The sequence below is a fragment of the Loxodonta africana genome, chromosome 3, assembly GCF_030014295.1.
Source record: "Loxodonta africana isolate mLoxAfr1 chromosome 3, mLoxAfr1.hap2, whole genome shotgun sequence".
Lineage (NCBI taxonomy): Eukaryota > Metazoa > Chordata > Mammalia > Proboscidea > Elephantidae > Loxodonta > Loxodonta africana.
Window position 1 is genome coordinate 26,701,400 of NC_087344.1, and position 15,138 is coordinate 26,716,537.

General features: G+C 53.8%; 2 protein-coding genes across 3 annotated transcripts; one reads left to right on the top strand and one right to left on the bottom strand.

Annotated features, from left to right (window-relative positions):
- Window positions 1–65: 65 nt before the first annotated feature.
- Window positions 66–7,515, bottom strand: TRIR (telomerase RNA component interacting RNase). Of its 2 annotated transcripts, XM_003413069.4 has the most exons (3): window positions 7,111–7,505; window positions 5,128–5,205; window positions 66–4,831 (listed from the first exon to the last, which is right to left on the bottom strand). In XM_003413069.4, exons 1-3 carry the CDS (start codon window positions 7,453–7,455, stop codon window positions 4,724–4,726), a joined length of 531 nt encoding a protein of 176 aa, XP_003413117.1. In that variant the 5' UTR covers window positions 7,456–7,505; the 3' UTR covers window positions 66–4,723. The 2 variants fall into 2 exon arrangements, with proteins under 2 accessions (XP_003413117.1, XP_023408127.1); XM_023552359.2 differs by having other exon boundaries at window positions 4,816–5,205; window positions 7,111–7,515.
- Window positions 7,516–8,480: 965 nt separating this feature from the next.
- On the top strand, window positions 8,481–15,058 carry GET3 (guided entry of tail-anchored proteins factor 3, ATPase). The gene is made up of 7 exons (XM_003413068.4): window positions 8,481–9,296; window positions 10,138–10,285; window positions 12,851–12,999; window positions 13,090–13,240; window positions 13,973–14,080; window positions 14,163–14,360; window positions 14,799–15,058. Exons 1-7 carry the CDS (start codon window positions 9,136–9,138, stop codon window positions 14,928–14,930), a joined length of 1,047 nt encoding a protein of 348 aa, XP_003413116.1. The 5' UTR covers window positions 8,481–9,135; the 3' UTR covers window positions 14,931–15,058.
- Window positions 15,059–15,138: the final 80 nt, after the last annotated feature.

The window sequence follows — 15,138 nt, forward strand, 5'->3', positions numbered from 1 at the left end:
CTTCGTCGCACGTGGCCTAGTGGGGAGGAAGGCCCAGACCCCGTCATGGCTGGGTCACGTGACGGAAGAGTTGCTGCGTCTTTTGGCCTCTCTGGCCAGTGGCTCCTCCCGTCACCTCGTTACCTCAAGCCTCTTCCACACCCGCCTGACCACAGTTCTTTGCCGGAATCAGGTGTTCGGTGGCGTGTGGAGACTTGCAGTGTGTGGTGGAGCCACATACCCCTAGGCCAGGCCCTGGGTCAACTAAGCCTTTGTCACCACACCGTCCTCTAAGAATTGAACTGTGCCTCCCTCCCCCATCCAGAGAGTACTTCAGAGAAACACACTACGTGCGAATAAAGAAAGAAGGGACTGAATCTGTGGTGAAATTTATACCCTAGAGACAAAGGAAAAAATGCCGCAAAAAGGGAGTTCCTGAGACGGGCGCGGTTCCTGCGGAAGCCTCTGACACTTTCGTGTTATTTTCCTATACTGTTTGACAATTTCTACAAGAACATGAAAAAAAAGTTTTAAAAATTGAAATAAAATGAACTAATAAATAATGAACTCTGGAGCAGAAGGTCTAGTTCCTTTTCCTGCCTGAGGTTGGATAGATCCTGGAACAGCCCAGGAAATTAAGGGGGGCAGGGTCTTAAAGAAAGGAATCTTTGTGATTCCTTGCCATGTGGGAACAGAAAAGGACACTTTCTCTCTCTTGACGGCACAGCGAAGCTGGGAAGAGCTAGAAACCCTGAGGTGTCCCAATTTCCCCTCCTTGCCCTGCCAGTTACCTCCTGCCACTCTTAGTCCGTTTCCCAACTTGTCACACTAGCGTGAGAATAAATTTGCTCGATCAGAAATAATCCATATTTAGCACTGCCTGGCCTGCAGTGAACTGTGGTTTTAAATGGTGCGTTACCTATATTTTTACAATTAAAAATAAAGGTAACTAAAATTGTAGTTTAACCACCTACCCATTCCCGCCCTTTGTATTCAGCCCTTCCGTATACACTGTGTCAATATTCACTAGAATCAACCAGTGCTCTAAACCAAAGGGCAAACTTGCCCTGTCCTGAGGGATTTTGGGAGTCTCAGGAGTGCACAAGGTCGATTTTTGCCCCAGCTGGAGAAGGGGTCAGGTTCCTTCAAGCCCACTTCATCGTCGTCAAAATAAGTCCCGGCTCCGTTTATAAAACATCTCTGCGCCGAGCACTGGTGCCTTTCATGGTTGGCAAGAGTCTCCTGGCCCCTAAACTTCTCCCCGAGGGTCGGAAAAGGCTCCCTAAAAGAGCAGCTGAGATTCCCACGGCAACCGGCTCTACTGAAAAGAAACTGGGATTGACAGACACGTGCACAAAAGCCTCCTTTTTCTCGACACCGCCGTGAGCTCTGAAACTACAAATCCCGTCATGACTAGCGCCAGGCTTGCCGTGCTGCGGGCTCTGCCTGAGAAACAAACGTGGGGTGTCTAGGGACTTTCCTGGTTGAATGTTGAGCATAAGGGAGAGTGGAACTGCCGGGCTGGAACTGGGTTTGGAGGTTCCGGGAGGGGGCGAAGGGTAGGAGCCTTCTGGTCAGGTTTGAGTGCCGCAGATAAGAGACACGTGGGTAATGGGCCGGGGATGCAGGAGAGAATTTGTTAATGCTCACCCCCTTAATTTTATGTTGTTTCCAGCAGAGCTGTACAAACCTCAGGGGAAGGGAGAGTAGGAGCAGTACAAAGAGGCCCCTGCTGCCTGCTTGGTCCGCATCATTGGCCCTCATGTGGTGAGAGAAGTCTTTTGTCCTTTTCACAGCTGATGGATTTGGGAGCCGAATTGGATTTTTTTTTTTCCGTTTCTTAAGCTACTGCGTGAGCATTGTCTGTTCATGCAAGTCTCACAACAGCCCCGTGCACGGCAAACTTCAATTAGAAGCACTCAGTGCAAAAATAAACTCAGGAAGCTGATACCCAACTGTGATCCCAGATGGGAGACAAACGGCTTTCAATTTACAATGGTCTCTGTGGTGAGCATCTAATCACACTGCGCGGTTAAAAGGACAGCATTTTTCAAGCACAGCCCCCAAACACAAGCCAACTTCTTCACCGTAAGAAGCAGCAATTATACCTGTTTTAGACAATGTCAAGGTTAAAGCTGACGATATGAATATTCCGTTTACTTTAGACCTTGACTCTTAGAGATGCGTTGGTATTTTTTACCATCTTACAGAGAGAAAACCTGAAACACAGATGGGTTAAGTGACGTACCCAAGATCACACAGCTAACAGGCACCAGAATAGTTCGAAGCCTGGGCTGTTTGATTCACTGAAACCTAAATTTTATTCTTCTCCCCCTTCAGACGTTCCCCAGGTCAGGGCTGGTAAGCACAGGGAAAGGATTACGTCAACTTCTGCCTCCTGACACTCCAGAACAGAAGCTGCACCACTGCAGGAACGACCTACTTCATGAGTTCCCTTTTAAAGATTCAGCAGCTGCTGGTGGCTTTGAGGAAGGAGGTACAGATGGCTCCCTTGGCTTTGTGTGTCCCTTATCCCACTTCATCCCCAAAGCCAAAGTCACCCCCCACCCATCCCGAACAGCTCACCATACCTAAAACCTTTGAGCTCATGTGGAAAATAACCCAGACAAATCTTACTGTGCTTTAATGGGAAGTGGAATAGGGCAGGTATCTTGTTCCAAAACCTACCTGCTGTTTTTTTAGCAAGCTGGTTTCAACTGGGGGGGGGGGGGTCTTTACACCTGCTGCTCTTTCTGTCTGGAATCCTCTTCTCTGGACATCCTCACATTGCCTGTCCCACATCCCTGACCAACTTGCTTAAAATTGCCTTCTCTCCCATCCTCATCTCAGTTCCCACATTTCATGCTTCATTTTTTTCCTTAGAATATATAACCATCGCATGTACTCTGTATTTTGTTTTCTTGTTGGCTCCATGAGGACAGACGTTTTTGTCTTCAGGTCACTACCGTATCTTGATATGGCAGGTGCTCAGCATTTGTTAAATCAGTGAACAGCCCAGGTCCCAGGCCGGCTGATCTGGCACGGCTTGAGATGCCAGGTGGCCTCCACCTCAGCCCTCCTTCAGGACAACAGCTATGTGCCCTTCCTCCCTCTGCCCCCAGTTCCCAGGCTCTGGGAGCCATGGTCCTCTCCTAAATCAAGGTGGGAGGGACCCTGGCACTGGGATGGAATTCAGAGTCTGCTCAATGACCCTGCCTGGGAAAGCATAGGAGGTAGGCCCATGGCTGGGGGGCCCAGATGTTGTTTCCCGTCTGGCAGGTTTGAGAACGGACTGGGAAGTAAGGGCCCCAGTGAGGGCATCTTCAAAAACATTTGTGGGCTTGGTGGAGATTAAGACCCAGGATAAGCAGGTGGGGCTGGGAGGAGGGTACAAAGGTACAGGAGCACTAGAGGGCCATAGGGGAGTCAAACTTCCTTTAAGATACCCCACCCCTGACATGACAAAAACCGTGGTCTGCATTGTGGGACAAAAATCCCCTCTGTTCTCCTTCTGAGTGTATATACGTCTGGGTGAGGCAGCCTCCAGCCTCCTTGGAAAGGTACCAAGTAGCTACGAGCATGCTTCAGGTGGAGCAGCTTCACTAGAATCCAGGTCTGGCACTCCTCACCTCCTCCACTGCCAAACGCAGCCCCAGCCCCACCACTTTTCCTCCCATGATGGCCCCAGGCTCCTCACTGTCTCCCAGCCTCTGCCCTGGCCCCCTTGCAGTTTATTCTCCAGAGCCAGAGAGATCCTGTTAAAATACAAAACATACCATGTTGCTCCTTAGCTCCCTCTGTAAAGGCCCCCTCACTCAGAATAAAGTGCCAAATTCTCACCCAGCCATCCATCCATCCCCCCCTTCCATTCAGTGCCTCAATCACCAGGCTCTAGTCACAATGGCCTTGAAGCTCCCTGGAAAAGCTAGGCACTCTCCAACCTGTCTTTTTACACTGGCTGTTTCCTCTACCTGGGACAGCTTCCCCTAGAGAACTGCATAGCACACTCTTGACCTCCCTCAGGGCTCTGATCAAATGTCATCTGAAATAGAACAAAAACCACCTCCTCAAGCTTCTATCCCGTTCTTTGCAGTTATCACCCAAAATGGTCTCTCCTGTCTCTTTGTGCTTGCCATGTTCCCAGGGCTTAGGACAGCCCTGGCATACAACAGGCACTCAATAAACATCTGCTGAATGAACAAATGAACATCTTAGGCCCAGCCAAAATGGGTTTGTGAAGAGAAACTGAACCTAAGGACCAACAATAGGAGAGCAGTCAGGACTGGGGGAAATGGGTTTTGAGGAGAGTTAGGACGACAGGTCCCTGGGCCTGGGTCCCTCACACAGCTGGATGCAGCTTTGGCAGTGGCAGCCAATGGGCTAGGACTTAGGTTAGAGACAGCAAAGAAGGCAAACCAACCACACAGTTCGGCACTAAATCAAGTTCTTTACTTCCCAGAAGTGATGACTACGGGGAAGAAGGGGAGGGTGGGAAAAGAGGGAGACAGAAAGCCAGAGAGGGAGGAGGTGGGAAGAGATGGGACAGTAAACCACTGTTCTATCAAGTGCTCAAGGTAAAAAAGAGTCCTGGAGAATCATCCGCGGCTGCGGGAAGCATCTCGGTTTCCTTCTGTGTATAAGTCCTCCGGGGGGGGGGGGGGGAAGGCTGCCGCCGCTGCCACTGCATTAAATAGTTATGTACATCGCAGAGTCCGAGGCCATGGGCAGGCGGGGGTGGGGGGGGTCATTTCACCAGGGGCCGCGTTTTATCATCATCACCACACTGGTGGGCTTTGTACTTTTTCACTTCTGCCATGTACTTGGCCCACGCGTCACCTTTACTTGTTAATACCTGTGCAGGGAAGGGGGGGGGCAAGAGGGTTGGGAATGGGATGCCAGGGAGGCCATGAACTGTAACCAGGACTGTCCTGATACAGCTGGTCCTCAGTGTCACCCAGAAGAGCCTGGTTTGAGGTCAAGATATGCAGGGTCAAGGTAACTGGGAACCTTGTTTAGAGTCCTCCTCCCCCACCCAGTACATCCATCTAAAGCCCGGACATTAGACAGGCAGGGAGAGGGCTCAACAGCCAAGAGTTGAGCTTGGATGGGAAAGACAATGCGGGCAGCCCCCACACCCAGCCTGCTCACCTCATCCTCCGTCTTCTGCTTCTTGGCTACTATTCCCGTCTTGAGGGCTAACTTGTTCCCGCCTCTGCGCTTGCCCACCTGGGTGAAGGGACAGAAGACTGCAACGGTTACAGGAGCTGGGGCCCGCCCTGTCGGCGCTGAGGCCCACTACACCTTCCTAGCCCGGCCCGGCGGCCCGTCCCGACGCCGCGCCCAGCTCCGCCAGCCGGCCGACCTGCGCAGCAATCAGAGAGGAGCACATGCGACTCTTAGCGCCTGCCCTGGGCCCATGATGCCCAGGCAGTCCTGGGCCCACGGGCTGCCCTCCCAGGGAGCAAGAAGAGTACCTGCTTTGGTGGGGATGGGCTGTCTTCATTTTCCATATCAAAGCCTCACCTTCCCTTGTAGGGACCACATAGGTGGCAACAGTTCCCTTTATTGAGCACTTACTGTATGCCAAGCCCTGTGCCAAGTTCTTTGAATGTATCTTCTCATTTCATTTTCAGTTACCTTAAGATGGAGGTTATAACTATCCCCATTTTATGGATAAAGCAAGTCTTTGTGAAGGAGAGGCCCAGACCCTGGGTCATGCTGACAGCAAACAATGGAGCTGGATTCAAGATACAGTGGGTCGAAGCCACAGAGCAGCATGAAGCATCCTTAACCACCAAACGACACTGTCTGCCCTGCACCTAACACAGCCTGGCCCCCTTGGGGGAGCTCCTGTAATGGCCCCTCAATGAGCAAATGGCAGTGACAACGGCTACTCCTATTCATGGAGGGGGACCCAGCCTCCATCTTCATTCCTCATTGCAATCCAGGTCCTGACACTTCCAATTCCTCAAAAAAAGTCCCATTACTCTGGACTTTCATCCTGGTACCCCATCTTCACCTACTTACCAAGACTTCCTGTGCCCTAGGGGCTACAGCAGGCTTTACAGGCATCAGCCTAACACCACTCCCTCAATGAGGCATTCAATGACCCACAGTGCTGGGACTTTTCTCCTACCCATTTTTAACAGATGTAGAAACTGAAGCTCAGAGGTTAGCACACTTGCCCAAAATCACACAGCTCATCAAGGACCCGATCTCCAATCTGGTATTCATATTAACACTTTGGTCTCCACACCACAGGGACTTAATCTCAACACCAAAGACAAAGCTCAGAGTTGACAATAAATATAGAAACCATTTATTTAGCCCAACATGTTTCAATTTTGGCAAAATCGACCTTTGGGGCTGGATCATCCTTTAGTGTGGGAGTGGCCGGTAAAACACCACTCTCAGTTCTGACTACCAAAAAGTCTCCAGATTTTGCCAAATGTCCCCTGAGCCTGGGGCCAAAATCACCCCTGGTTAAGAATCACCGACTTAGCCCTTCTTTCTGGTTATAAAACAAGCCCCATGCTAATCTCACCATACCGGAAGATGCTATGATCTCCATTTTTGTAAATAGGGAAAATGAGACTGGGACAGCCTAGACGCTCCAGGAAAGCAGAGATCTGGTCTGTCATGTTCACCTTAGCAGACCCAGAACCTAGTACAATGCCTAGCACAAGGTAAGGAGCTCAATAAATGGACACTGGACAAGTGAGGCTCGCGGAAGTTAAGCAATTTTCCTAGTTACACAGTAAGCGGTCTGAGTCTCCAATTCACAGCTCAGACTCCAGGACTTGAACTTGCCCCCTTCCCTACAGTGGGGGATGGTCCCAATAGCCAAAGTCTGGGTACCACTCAACAGGAATCCTGGTATCCTGGTTTCTTTATCCCTGGAGCTGTTTCTAATGCAATTCCCTGGCTCCCGATTTTTGCGGGCAAGCTCCAGAGGTCCCCAGCCCCCTCTCGTCGGAAATCCCGGTACCACTTCCTCAGAGTTGGCCCGGGAACCCCCGGGCCCCTCACCGGGGCTGGAGGTGGACATTTATCCCGATTTCCCTTCTCGGGCTCGGATTCTCCCTGCCAGGGCAGGCCCTGGTGCCCGCCCCCACCCCCGCGGCTCCTTACGAAGCTGAGCGTGGGGCCGGGGCCGCCCTTCCTCTTCGGATCCCCGGGGCCCGCGGCGGCGGCCGGCTGGTCGGGTCGCGGCGGGCCCGGGGGCGGCTCCTCCTGTCGCTGCCGCTGCTCCTCCTCCATCTTCCGCTTAAACAGCTCCAGGAAGCTGCCGTCGTTGGCGAACAAGTTCACACCGCCCGACACCGGGCTCGAACCTGCGCCAGACACCTCGTCGTCCCCGCTCTCGGGCGACGTCCCGGGCCCAGACTCTGCCCATCGACTCCCGCCGCCGCCGCCACCCGCGGGCCCCGGCGTTTCCCGGGCCGGAGGCTCCGCCCGTCTCCCTCGGGCAGCCATTTTGTCGCCAGGTGCCGCGCAAAGGACTCCGGGAAGGCCACTACGGCCCCGCGCTTGGCGCCCGACTTGCCTCGTCCCGGGCAATGCATGTCGGGAAGAGCTGTCTGGCAGTCAGGCGTCAGCCTTAGAGGCGGGGCGAATACCGAGTGTTACCGGGCGGAGCGGAGGGTCGGCGCCCCGCCCCTCAGGCTTTTATACTTCGGCTAGCCTGCGGCGGGTGTTACGCGTACAAGGGTAAATGGGACCATCGTCTATGATACTGGTGCCGTAGCTGACTCTCCGGAGTGCGGCCCCGATTAGCTTTCCGAGGCTAGATCCGTGTCTGGCACCAGAGAGAATCTGTGAGAGTAGTGGACCCCGTCTGGGGCTGTGTGCTCAAGTGGCTCCTCGGAACTTCGGTGTCTAACAAGGTCTAGAGGGTATATCTAAACCGGACTCCCCGACTAAAAATGGGGATATCTCTGGTCAGGTACTTGTCTCTGGGATCGAACTCTCATCTGGGAATGGGAACACAACTGGCTCCGTGAGGTGGGGTCCTCGTCTGAGACTTACAGATATTTTCTGGGTTGGAGTACTCAAATGAAGCTAGGGATGTTTCTAGGCTGGAGTCCCCGTAAGAACCCCGATGGCACAGTGGGTTTAAGTGCTCTGGCTGCTAACCCAAAGGTCAGCCTTTCGAGCCCCCCAACCGCTGCACGGGAGAAAGATGTGGCAGTCTGCTTCCGTAAAGATTAAAAAAGCCTTGGAAATCCTATGGGGCAGTTCTACTCTGTCCTATAGGGTCGCTATAAGTCGGAAACCCCATCTAAAGATGTTTCTGGACTGGAGTTTCCTCCAAGGGTCTGGGACACAGCTTGTGTTTTAGCCCAGGGCAGAGAGATTCAAACAAGGAATTCCCTGGAATCTCCTGGTTGAACTGAAAGTAAAGTGCCAGGAGGTTTTTGGAGATAGAGTCCCTTCTAGAAGTAGGAGCGCAGTTACAGGTGTGGTCCCTGCCCTGCCCTGCCCTGCCCTGCCCTGCCCTCCCTAGCCTGGGCGCTCAGGGTGCACGAGCCAAGGGTCTGTGGACCTTCCCCACAACTGGAGTTATTCTCCTTCTAACCCACTCGCAGCCGGGGACCTGTTTCCAGCCAACTAGTCAGTCCGTCTATGATTGGTTTGTGGCAGGAGCCAGGTGGCTCACAATCAATTGGATAACAGAGAGGGCGGACCTGAGGCGGTGTGGGGAAATGATCGACACGAAGTCGAGCTAATGGAATGTGGTCAGACCGGACTTTCAGCTCTAACCTCACCGAGAGGGCATGGAGCGGGTGTTTGGCCGGTTGCTAAGGTAAGGTTGGCGCCACCGGAGCATGAGGGTGATTGGTGGAAGTAAGAAAAGATATAGCCAATGAAACGTGTGCTGCCAGACTTCTACCCCAATCAGAGAAGGGGAGTAGACTGGGACGCCTCAGTATGTTAATTAGACAGGGGGAGTCTTTACAAAACTATAGACGTGAAGTCGACCACGTGAGCCCTAGAAACGGAGGACATTGGCATTATAGTCTCTATTAGCTCCTAAGAGGCAGGCCACGAGAAAATTATTTCAAGTGTCCGGTCTCGACGGGGATGTGATAAGGAGTTTCCCCCGTAGGCCCTTTGCATGGTGCGCTCCGCTTGTTCACGTGAGCCGGTTACAAGATGGCGGCAGGGGTGGCTGGGTGGGGGGCTGAGGCAGAGGAGTTCGAGGATGCGCCTGATGTGGAACCACTGGAGCCCACGCTTAGCAACATCATCGAGCAACGCAGCCTTAAGTGGATCTTCGTCGGGGGCAAGGGTGGCGTGGGCAAGACAACCTGCAGGTAAGGAGGTTGTGGCGGGGGGCCGGGAAGACGGGTGGGATGTACCATTGGGCGGAAGGGAGGCCAGAGACAGGCTCTTCACCAAGAGCCGGGCGAGGTGGCTGGGCTGGGGTCTTCCGGGTTTTACTCTCCGGAAGTTACCTGGAGAAAATGGAAGATACCTTCTCAACGCATGAACACAGTCCCGCACCCTTTGAGTTGGACCATCCGCTTTGGGGCTCAAGGGCCCAAACCACAGTGAGCTCAGCGCACAAGGGGGTAGGTGGGGAGAGGGACATTTAGATGTCCCAACTAGCTGGATCATACCAGAGTGAGCCCAGAGTAGGGGCAGGAGCCCTGGGACAGATTATCTTAGACAGGTGAACCTTGCAATTCTATGCCTACCGCGGGGGATCGTGGATGTGGAGAGTAGGGGAGGGGGCACATGATCAGGCTGTCCCAGTCAGCTGGACCAAATCAAACTCAACTCGGAGGAGGGGGAGAGGTCGCAAATTATGTTACACACGTGGATTGAACCATCCTGAGCTTGGCAAGTGGTGCAAGGAACCCCTTAGCTTAAAGTTGAAGGAGGGCCAAGCCATGCTGATTTTACAGTAGGCACCAAGCCAGACCAACTCAGCTGAACCTCACTACTGTACCCAGCTAGAGGAGTCAATAAGTGAGGTATGAGTGGGTCCCCGTGCAGGCATTGAAGCTTAATCCCGCAGTTACCCATATTGTCTTCTCAAGGGTTCTGCTGACACCAGTTCCCCACTCCTAGGGCTCCACATCTACCCTTGCAGCCTTGGAACAAGGGAATCCCACCCCTCACTCCCTGCCTCTTGGCCTTTCCTTTGCCCAGCTGCAGCCTGGCAGTCCAGCTGTCCAAGGGGCGGGAGAGTGTTCTGATCATCTCCACAGACCCAGCCCACAACATCTCGGATGCTTTTGACCAGAAGTTCTCCAAGGTGCCTACCAAGGTCAAAGGCTATGACAACCTCTTCGCCATGGTGAGTGGAGCACAGCTCAGCTCCCCACTTTTGGCAAAGGCCTCTCCAGGCTGCTCCTGTGAACACTCAGCATCAGCTACCATGACCTGCCTACCCTACATCCTATGTCTCTTCTGATTCCACCTCTTCCTCAGCATACCCACAGGGAACAAGTGAGGACTATTTCAGGAGCAGAAATGAGGCAAGAGGGCTAGAGCTTAGTGAGCCAGGGGAGGGAAAGGACAGAAGAGTGGAGAGGCCAACCAGGCCCAGATAGTGTAGGACCTCACAGGCCGTGATGAGCAGTTTGGCTTTGATTCTAAATTTAATGTAAGGTCATTCATTTTAAGTAGTGCAATGTCAAGGCCAAATTCATGTCTTGAAAGGCACCTTCTGGCTGTCCTGTGGATATTAGGGTGGGAGCAGGGAGACAAGTGAGAAGACTATGACAGCAATCAGGCAAGAGATGACAGCAGCCCAGACTAGGGTGGTGGGCAGAATTTTGAGGAAGAAATGGTCAGATTTGGGGTGTATTTTGGAACTAAAGCAATGAGACTTCTTGATTGTGATGAGTGAAAGAGATGAATTAAATAATATCTCAGTTGTCTTCTGAGCAGCTGGGATGAGAAAGACTAGGAGAGGAGGAGGTTTAGAGGGGACAAATAAAGAATTTTATTTGACCATGGTGAATGCAAGGTTCTCACTGGACATCTAAGGTGCCCACTGGACATCCAAGTGGAGACATCATGAGAGTAGCTTAGTTAAGTATCCCAAGGGTGATACTTAAAGTCATAACAGTGGGAGAGAACAAAGAAGCCCAGAAAGAAGCCTAGAGGCATCTCAACATTTAGAGTAGCAGGAGGAGCCAGTGAAGGAGGCCCAGAAGAAGCTGGCTCAAAGGAAAGCCAGAGAGTGTGGAGTCCTGAGCACCAGGAAGAGTCTCTGGCAGGAAGAGGTTGCTTTTGCAGGCAGATCAGTTTTGGAGGGACCTCCCTGGGAGTAGGGGAGAAGCCTGCCTGGAGTGAATGAGGTGAGGAGATAGAGACGGTGGCTTGGAACCACTCTTTGGAGAAGTGTTGCCATGAGAGGAGTTGAGAAGTGGGGCCACAACTGGAAGGAGATGTGGGGTAAGGAGGGCTTTGTGAGAGAGGAGATGCTAGAGCGGGTTTGTTTGCTGATGCCAGTGCACCGACAGGGAGGGGCAGTGATGCTGCAGGAGGGTACGGGGGTGCTGGCAGAGGATGGCCCTCAGGCTGGCATGAGCTCCATCCAGCACACAGGCCTGGATCAGTGTCAGGAACCCACAGAGAAGGCAGGGGAACTGGGTTGTTTTGTTTTTTTTTTTTGGTGGGGGGGACAGGCAGTGAGAGTGTTGGCAACTGATGCCTTATTTTTTCTCACTGAGCCGTAAGGTAAGGGTCTAAGCAGAGAGTAAAGGGAGAATGGGACAGAAGAGGTTTAAGGAGGGAGGAGAAGTGACATAAACACTACCACAGGTAGAAGGGGGACCCAGGATGGTCTGGTTGGTTGAGCACACATTGGAGATTTGTGATGGGGAATGGGGAGCAAGGTGGAAGTTATTCATCAGGTTTATTCAGGCCCATAGTACGGCAATACCAGAGACCTGCAAAGAACCAGGGTGGGGATCTTGCTAACTACAGAGGGAAAGGCAGCCTGTGGAGCCTGGGCTAGTTAAGGGTGCAGGCCAAGAGGGACACCAACAATGAAAACATGGTGGCAGTGCAGGCATGAGGTGGTCCAGAGAGGTTTAAAATAAGTGAGGCAGGAGGCAAGGAGGCTCAGGTCAGAGAATGGGGTGTGACCAGTGTGGGGGGCCAGTGATAAGAATAATCTGTCAGGGGTGTAACTGTGGTAGGTGATGGGGGTGTAAGCTCCCTGGAGGGGAGTGGCCTTTGAGGCCAGTGAGTTCAGGGCTTCCCCATGGTACTCATGATGTCACATAGAAGAGGTTACCCAAGAGGCAGAGGGAGGCCTTGACCCCAGGACTGGCCAGCCACCCCAGAGATGGTCATCCCTTCATGGATGCCACAAAGATGTTGAGTTGCTGTCATGTGCCAGACGCTGTTCTAGGTACTGGGGACGCAGCAGTGACCAAGTTGGGGAGGCAGACGATAAGCGATAAGCGTGTAAGTAAATCCTGTGGGGTGTGAGGAGGGACTCGATGTTGAGGAAAGAAGGCAGGGCAGGGTACACAGGGTTCTACGTGGCTGTGCCATTAGACAGGGGTCGGGGGAGGCTCCTGTTAGTGACGTGGAGGAGGTCAAGGAGCCAGTCATAGGAGTACCTGGGGGAGCCAGTTCCAGGTGAAGGAACAACTGGGGAAGAGGCCCTACAGTGGACTTCGGCTCCCCTTCCCGTCACTGATCACCGTTTGGAATGTTCCATCTGTTAGTGTAATGGTTTGACCATTCGTGTGTCTACATGAGACTGTAAGTCCCTGACGGAGGGCAGGGACCATGTCAAGGCCTGTGGTCAGGGACCTCCATGGGCTGCCTCTGGCCCTGTGCTCTGGTGGGGAGGACCCAGCAGTAGCAGCAGCCTGAGTCTCGTCCCCTCGATCCCCAGGAGATTGACCCCAGCCTTGGCGTGGCAGAGCTGCCTGATGAGTTCTTTGAGGAGGACAACATGCTGAGCATGGGCAAGAAGATGATGCAGGAGGCCATGAGCGCCTTCCCAGGCATTGACGAGGCCATGAGCTACGCTGAGGTCATGAGGTCAGGCCCAGCCTGAGGGGCAGGGCAGGGCACTGCCAGGGCTGGGGCAGGAGAGGGGGCAGAGTGGCCCTGACCCCCATTTCCCCACAGGCTGGTGAAGGGCATGAATTTCTCGGTGGTGGTATTTGACACAGCACCCACGGGCCACACGCTGAGGCTGCTCAACTTCCCCACTATCGTCGAGAGGGGCCTGGGCCGCCTCATGCAGATCAAGAACCAGATCAGCCCCTTCATCTCACAGGCAGGCGGGGCCCGGGCCATTCAGACGTCCCCTGAGGCAGAGTGGGCCCCCAAACCCCCAGATGTGCAGGAACAGAGGCCCTTTCCCATGCCCCCCTCAGTCAGTGCTTCCCAGTGTGTGGGACAGATTTTCACGGGGCAGGGGGTACTATCTCATCACCCTGTAGGACTCACTGTCCCTGGCCCCCACCCACTAAGTGACCCAGACAGAGCTCGAGAGCACATATTCTGGAGCCGGGCTGCCTGGGTTCAGATTCTCTGCACTTGTAGCTCTGTGACTCCAAGCAAGTCACTTTGCCTCTCTGGGCTTCAAATGAAGATCATGAGAGTGCCCTAATGGGTTACTGTCATCATGACAGGCCCAATGTCCCCACACTCGGCACCCCTCCCCTGTGTTAATGTGGTCCCACAAGGGGACCTGTGCCTCAGGCAGTAACATTTATTGCGCACTTACTGTGTTCTAAGCACCTTATATGTGTCAGGTCACCTAGCACAGCAGCTCTAGGAGATAAGCTCTACAGGTCGGGAAACAGGCTTTGGGAGGTCAAGCCCTTTGGTCATGGTCCCCCAGAAATGGCAGAGTAGGGATATGACCCCAGGGTCCTGCTCGAGGACCCACACCTTTAACCACTGGGAGGTATTAGTTGTCCCCCCAAGTGTTTATTGACCCACCAACCCAGGGTGTGTGATGGGCTCCCGGGTAAGCAGTAAGTCTTCCCACATCCTCCCACAGATGTGCAACATGCTGGGCCTGGGGGACATGAACGCAGACCAGCTGGCCTCCAAGCTGGAGGAGACACTGCCTGTCATTCGTTCTGTCAGCGAGCAGTTCAAGGACCCTGTAAGTTACAGTCCAGGCAGGCCGTGAGGAGTGGGGGACAGGGCCAGAACTCGCCCCCATTGTCCTCCTTTGTGCCCTGCAGGAGCAGACCACCTTTATCTGCGTGTGTATTGCTGAATTCCTGTCCCTGTATGAGACAGAGCGGCTAATTCAGGAGCTAGCCAAGTGCAAGATTGACACACACAACATCATTGTCAACCAGCTCGTTTTTCCTGACCCTGAGAAGCCCTGCAAGATGTGTGAGGCCCGCCACAAGATCCAGGCCAAGTACCTGGACCAGGTGTGCCCACCCACCCACCTGCCCACCCACCCATCACTGTCCTCAGCCCACACATCTCTGACCCTGGAAGGAGGGGCCTGGCTGGCACAGGCGAGGCACATCTCTGAGCCTTTACTGCCTTCTCTGTCCTGTTGCTTCACCCTCTGGCTCTTTGTTCCAACTTCAAGCCCTTCACCCTTCACCCCTCACCCCAACTTCGACCCTTCATTCAAATTTTGGCCCTCCAGCACTGTGGCTGCCCTGGCCTGTGTACCTCTGACCCTAGAGGGTGGGAGATCCACCCCAGTCATCTTTGACCTTACTGGCTCCCCTGCCTCTGACCCAGTGGGCCCTGCCCCATATTCTCTCCCTCACTCTGGGGAGCCCCCAGCCATCTCCACACTCCATTGCCTGCCCTTTGGTCCCCTGACTGCTTGCTGCCTTCTGCCCCGGCCACAGATGGAGGACCTATATGAAGACTTCCACATCGTGAAGCTGCCACTGTTGCCCCACGAAGTGCGGGGTGCGGACAAGGTCAACACTTTCTCAGCCCTCCTCCTAGAACCCTACAAACCCCCCAGCACCCAGTAGCACCGCTGCCCACCCCAGCTGCTGCCATTTCACGCCCACCCTCCAACCCTACCCCAGGGCAGAGTTTGCACAAGGTCCTCCCATGGTGCAGGGGGAGCCACTGGGGGGAGGGGAGGGAGGTGGCGAGGGGGCCTGTTCCCCCTGGTGGGGCTGGGGGGCTGAAGTTGCCCCCCACCTCTCCTCACCTCTTACCCCTCAATAAAATGAT

Excerpts from the sequence above, each read along its gene's own strand:
- GET3 (XM_003413068.4), top strand. The coding sequence starts at position 9,136 with ATGGCGGCAGGGGTGGCTGGGTGGGGGGCTGAGGCAGAGGAGTTCGAG. Across the intron at positions 10,286-12,850 it reads ATGACAACCTCTTCGCCATG|GAGATTGACCCCAGCCTTGG; the intron begins GTGAGTGGAGCA and ends CTCGATCCCCAG. Across the intron at positions 14,361-14,798 it reads AGGCCAAGTACCTGGACCAG|ATGGAGGACCTATATGAAGA; the intron begins GTGTGCCCACCC and ends CCCCGGCCACAG.
- TRIR (XM_023552359.2), bottom strand. The coding sequence starts at position 7,455 with ATGGCTGCCCGAGGGAGACGGGCGGAGCCTCCGGCCCGGGAAACGCCG. Across the intron at positions 5,206-7,110 it reads CCGGCCCCACGCTCAGCTTC|GTGGGCAAGCGCAGAGGCGG; the intron begins GTAAGGAGCCGC and ends CCCTTCACCCAG.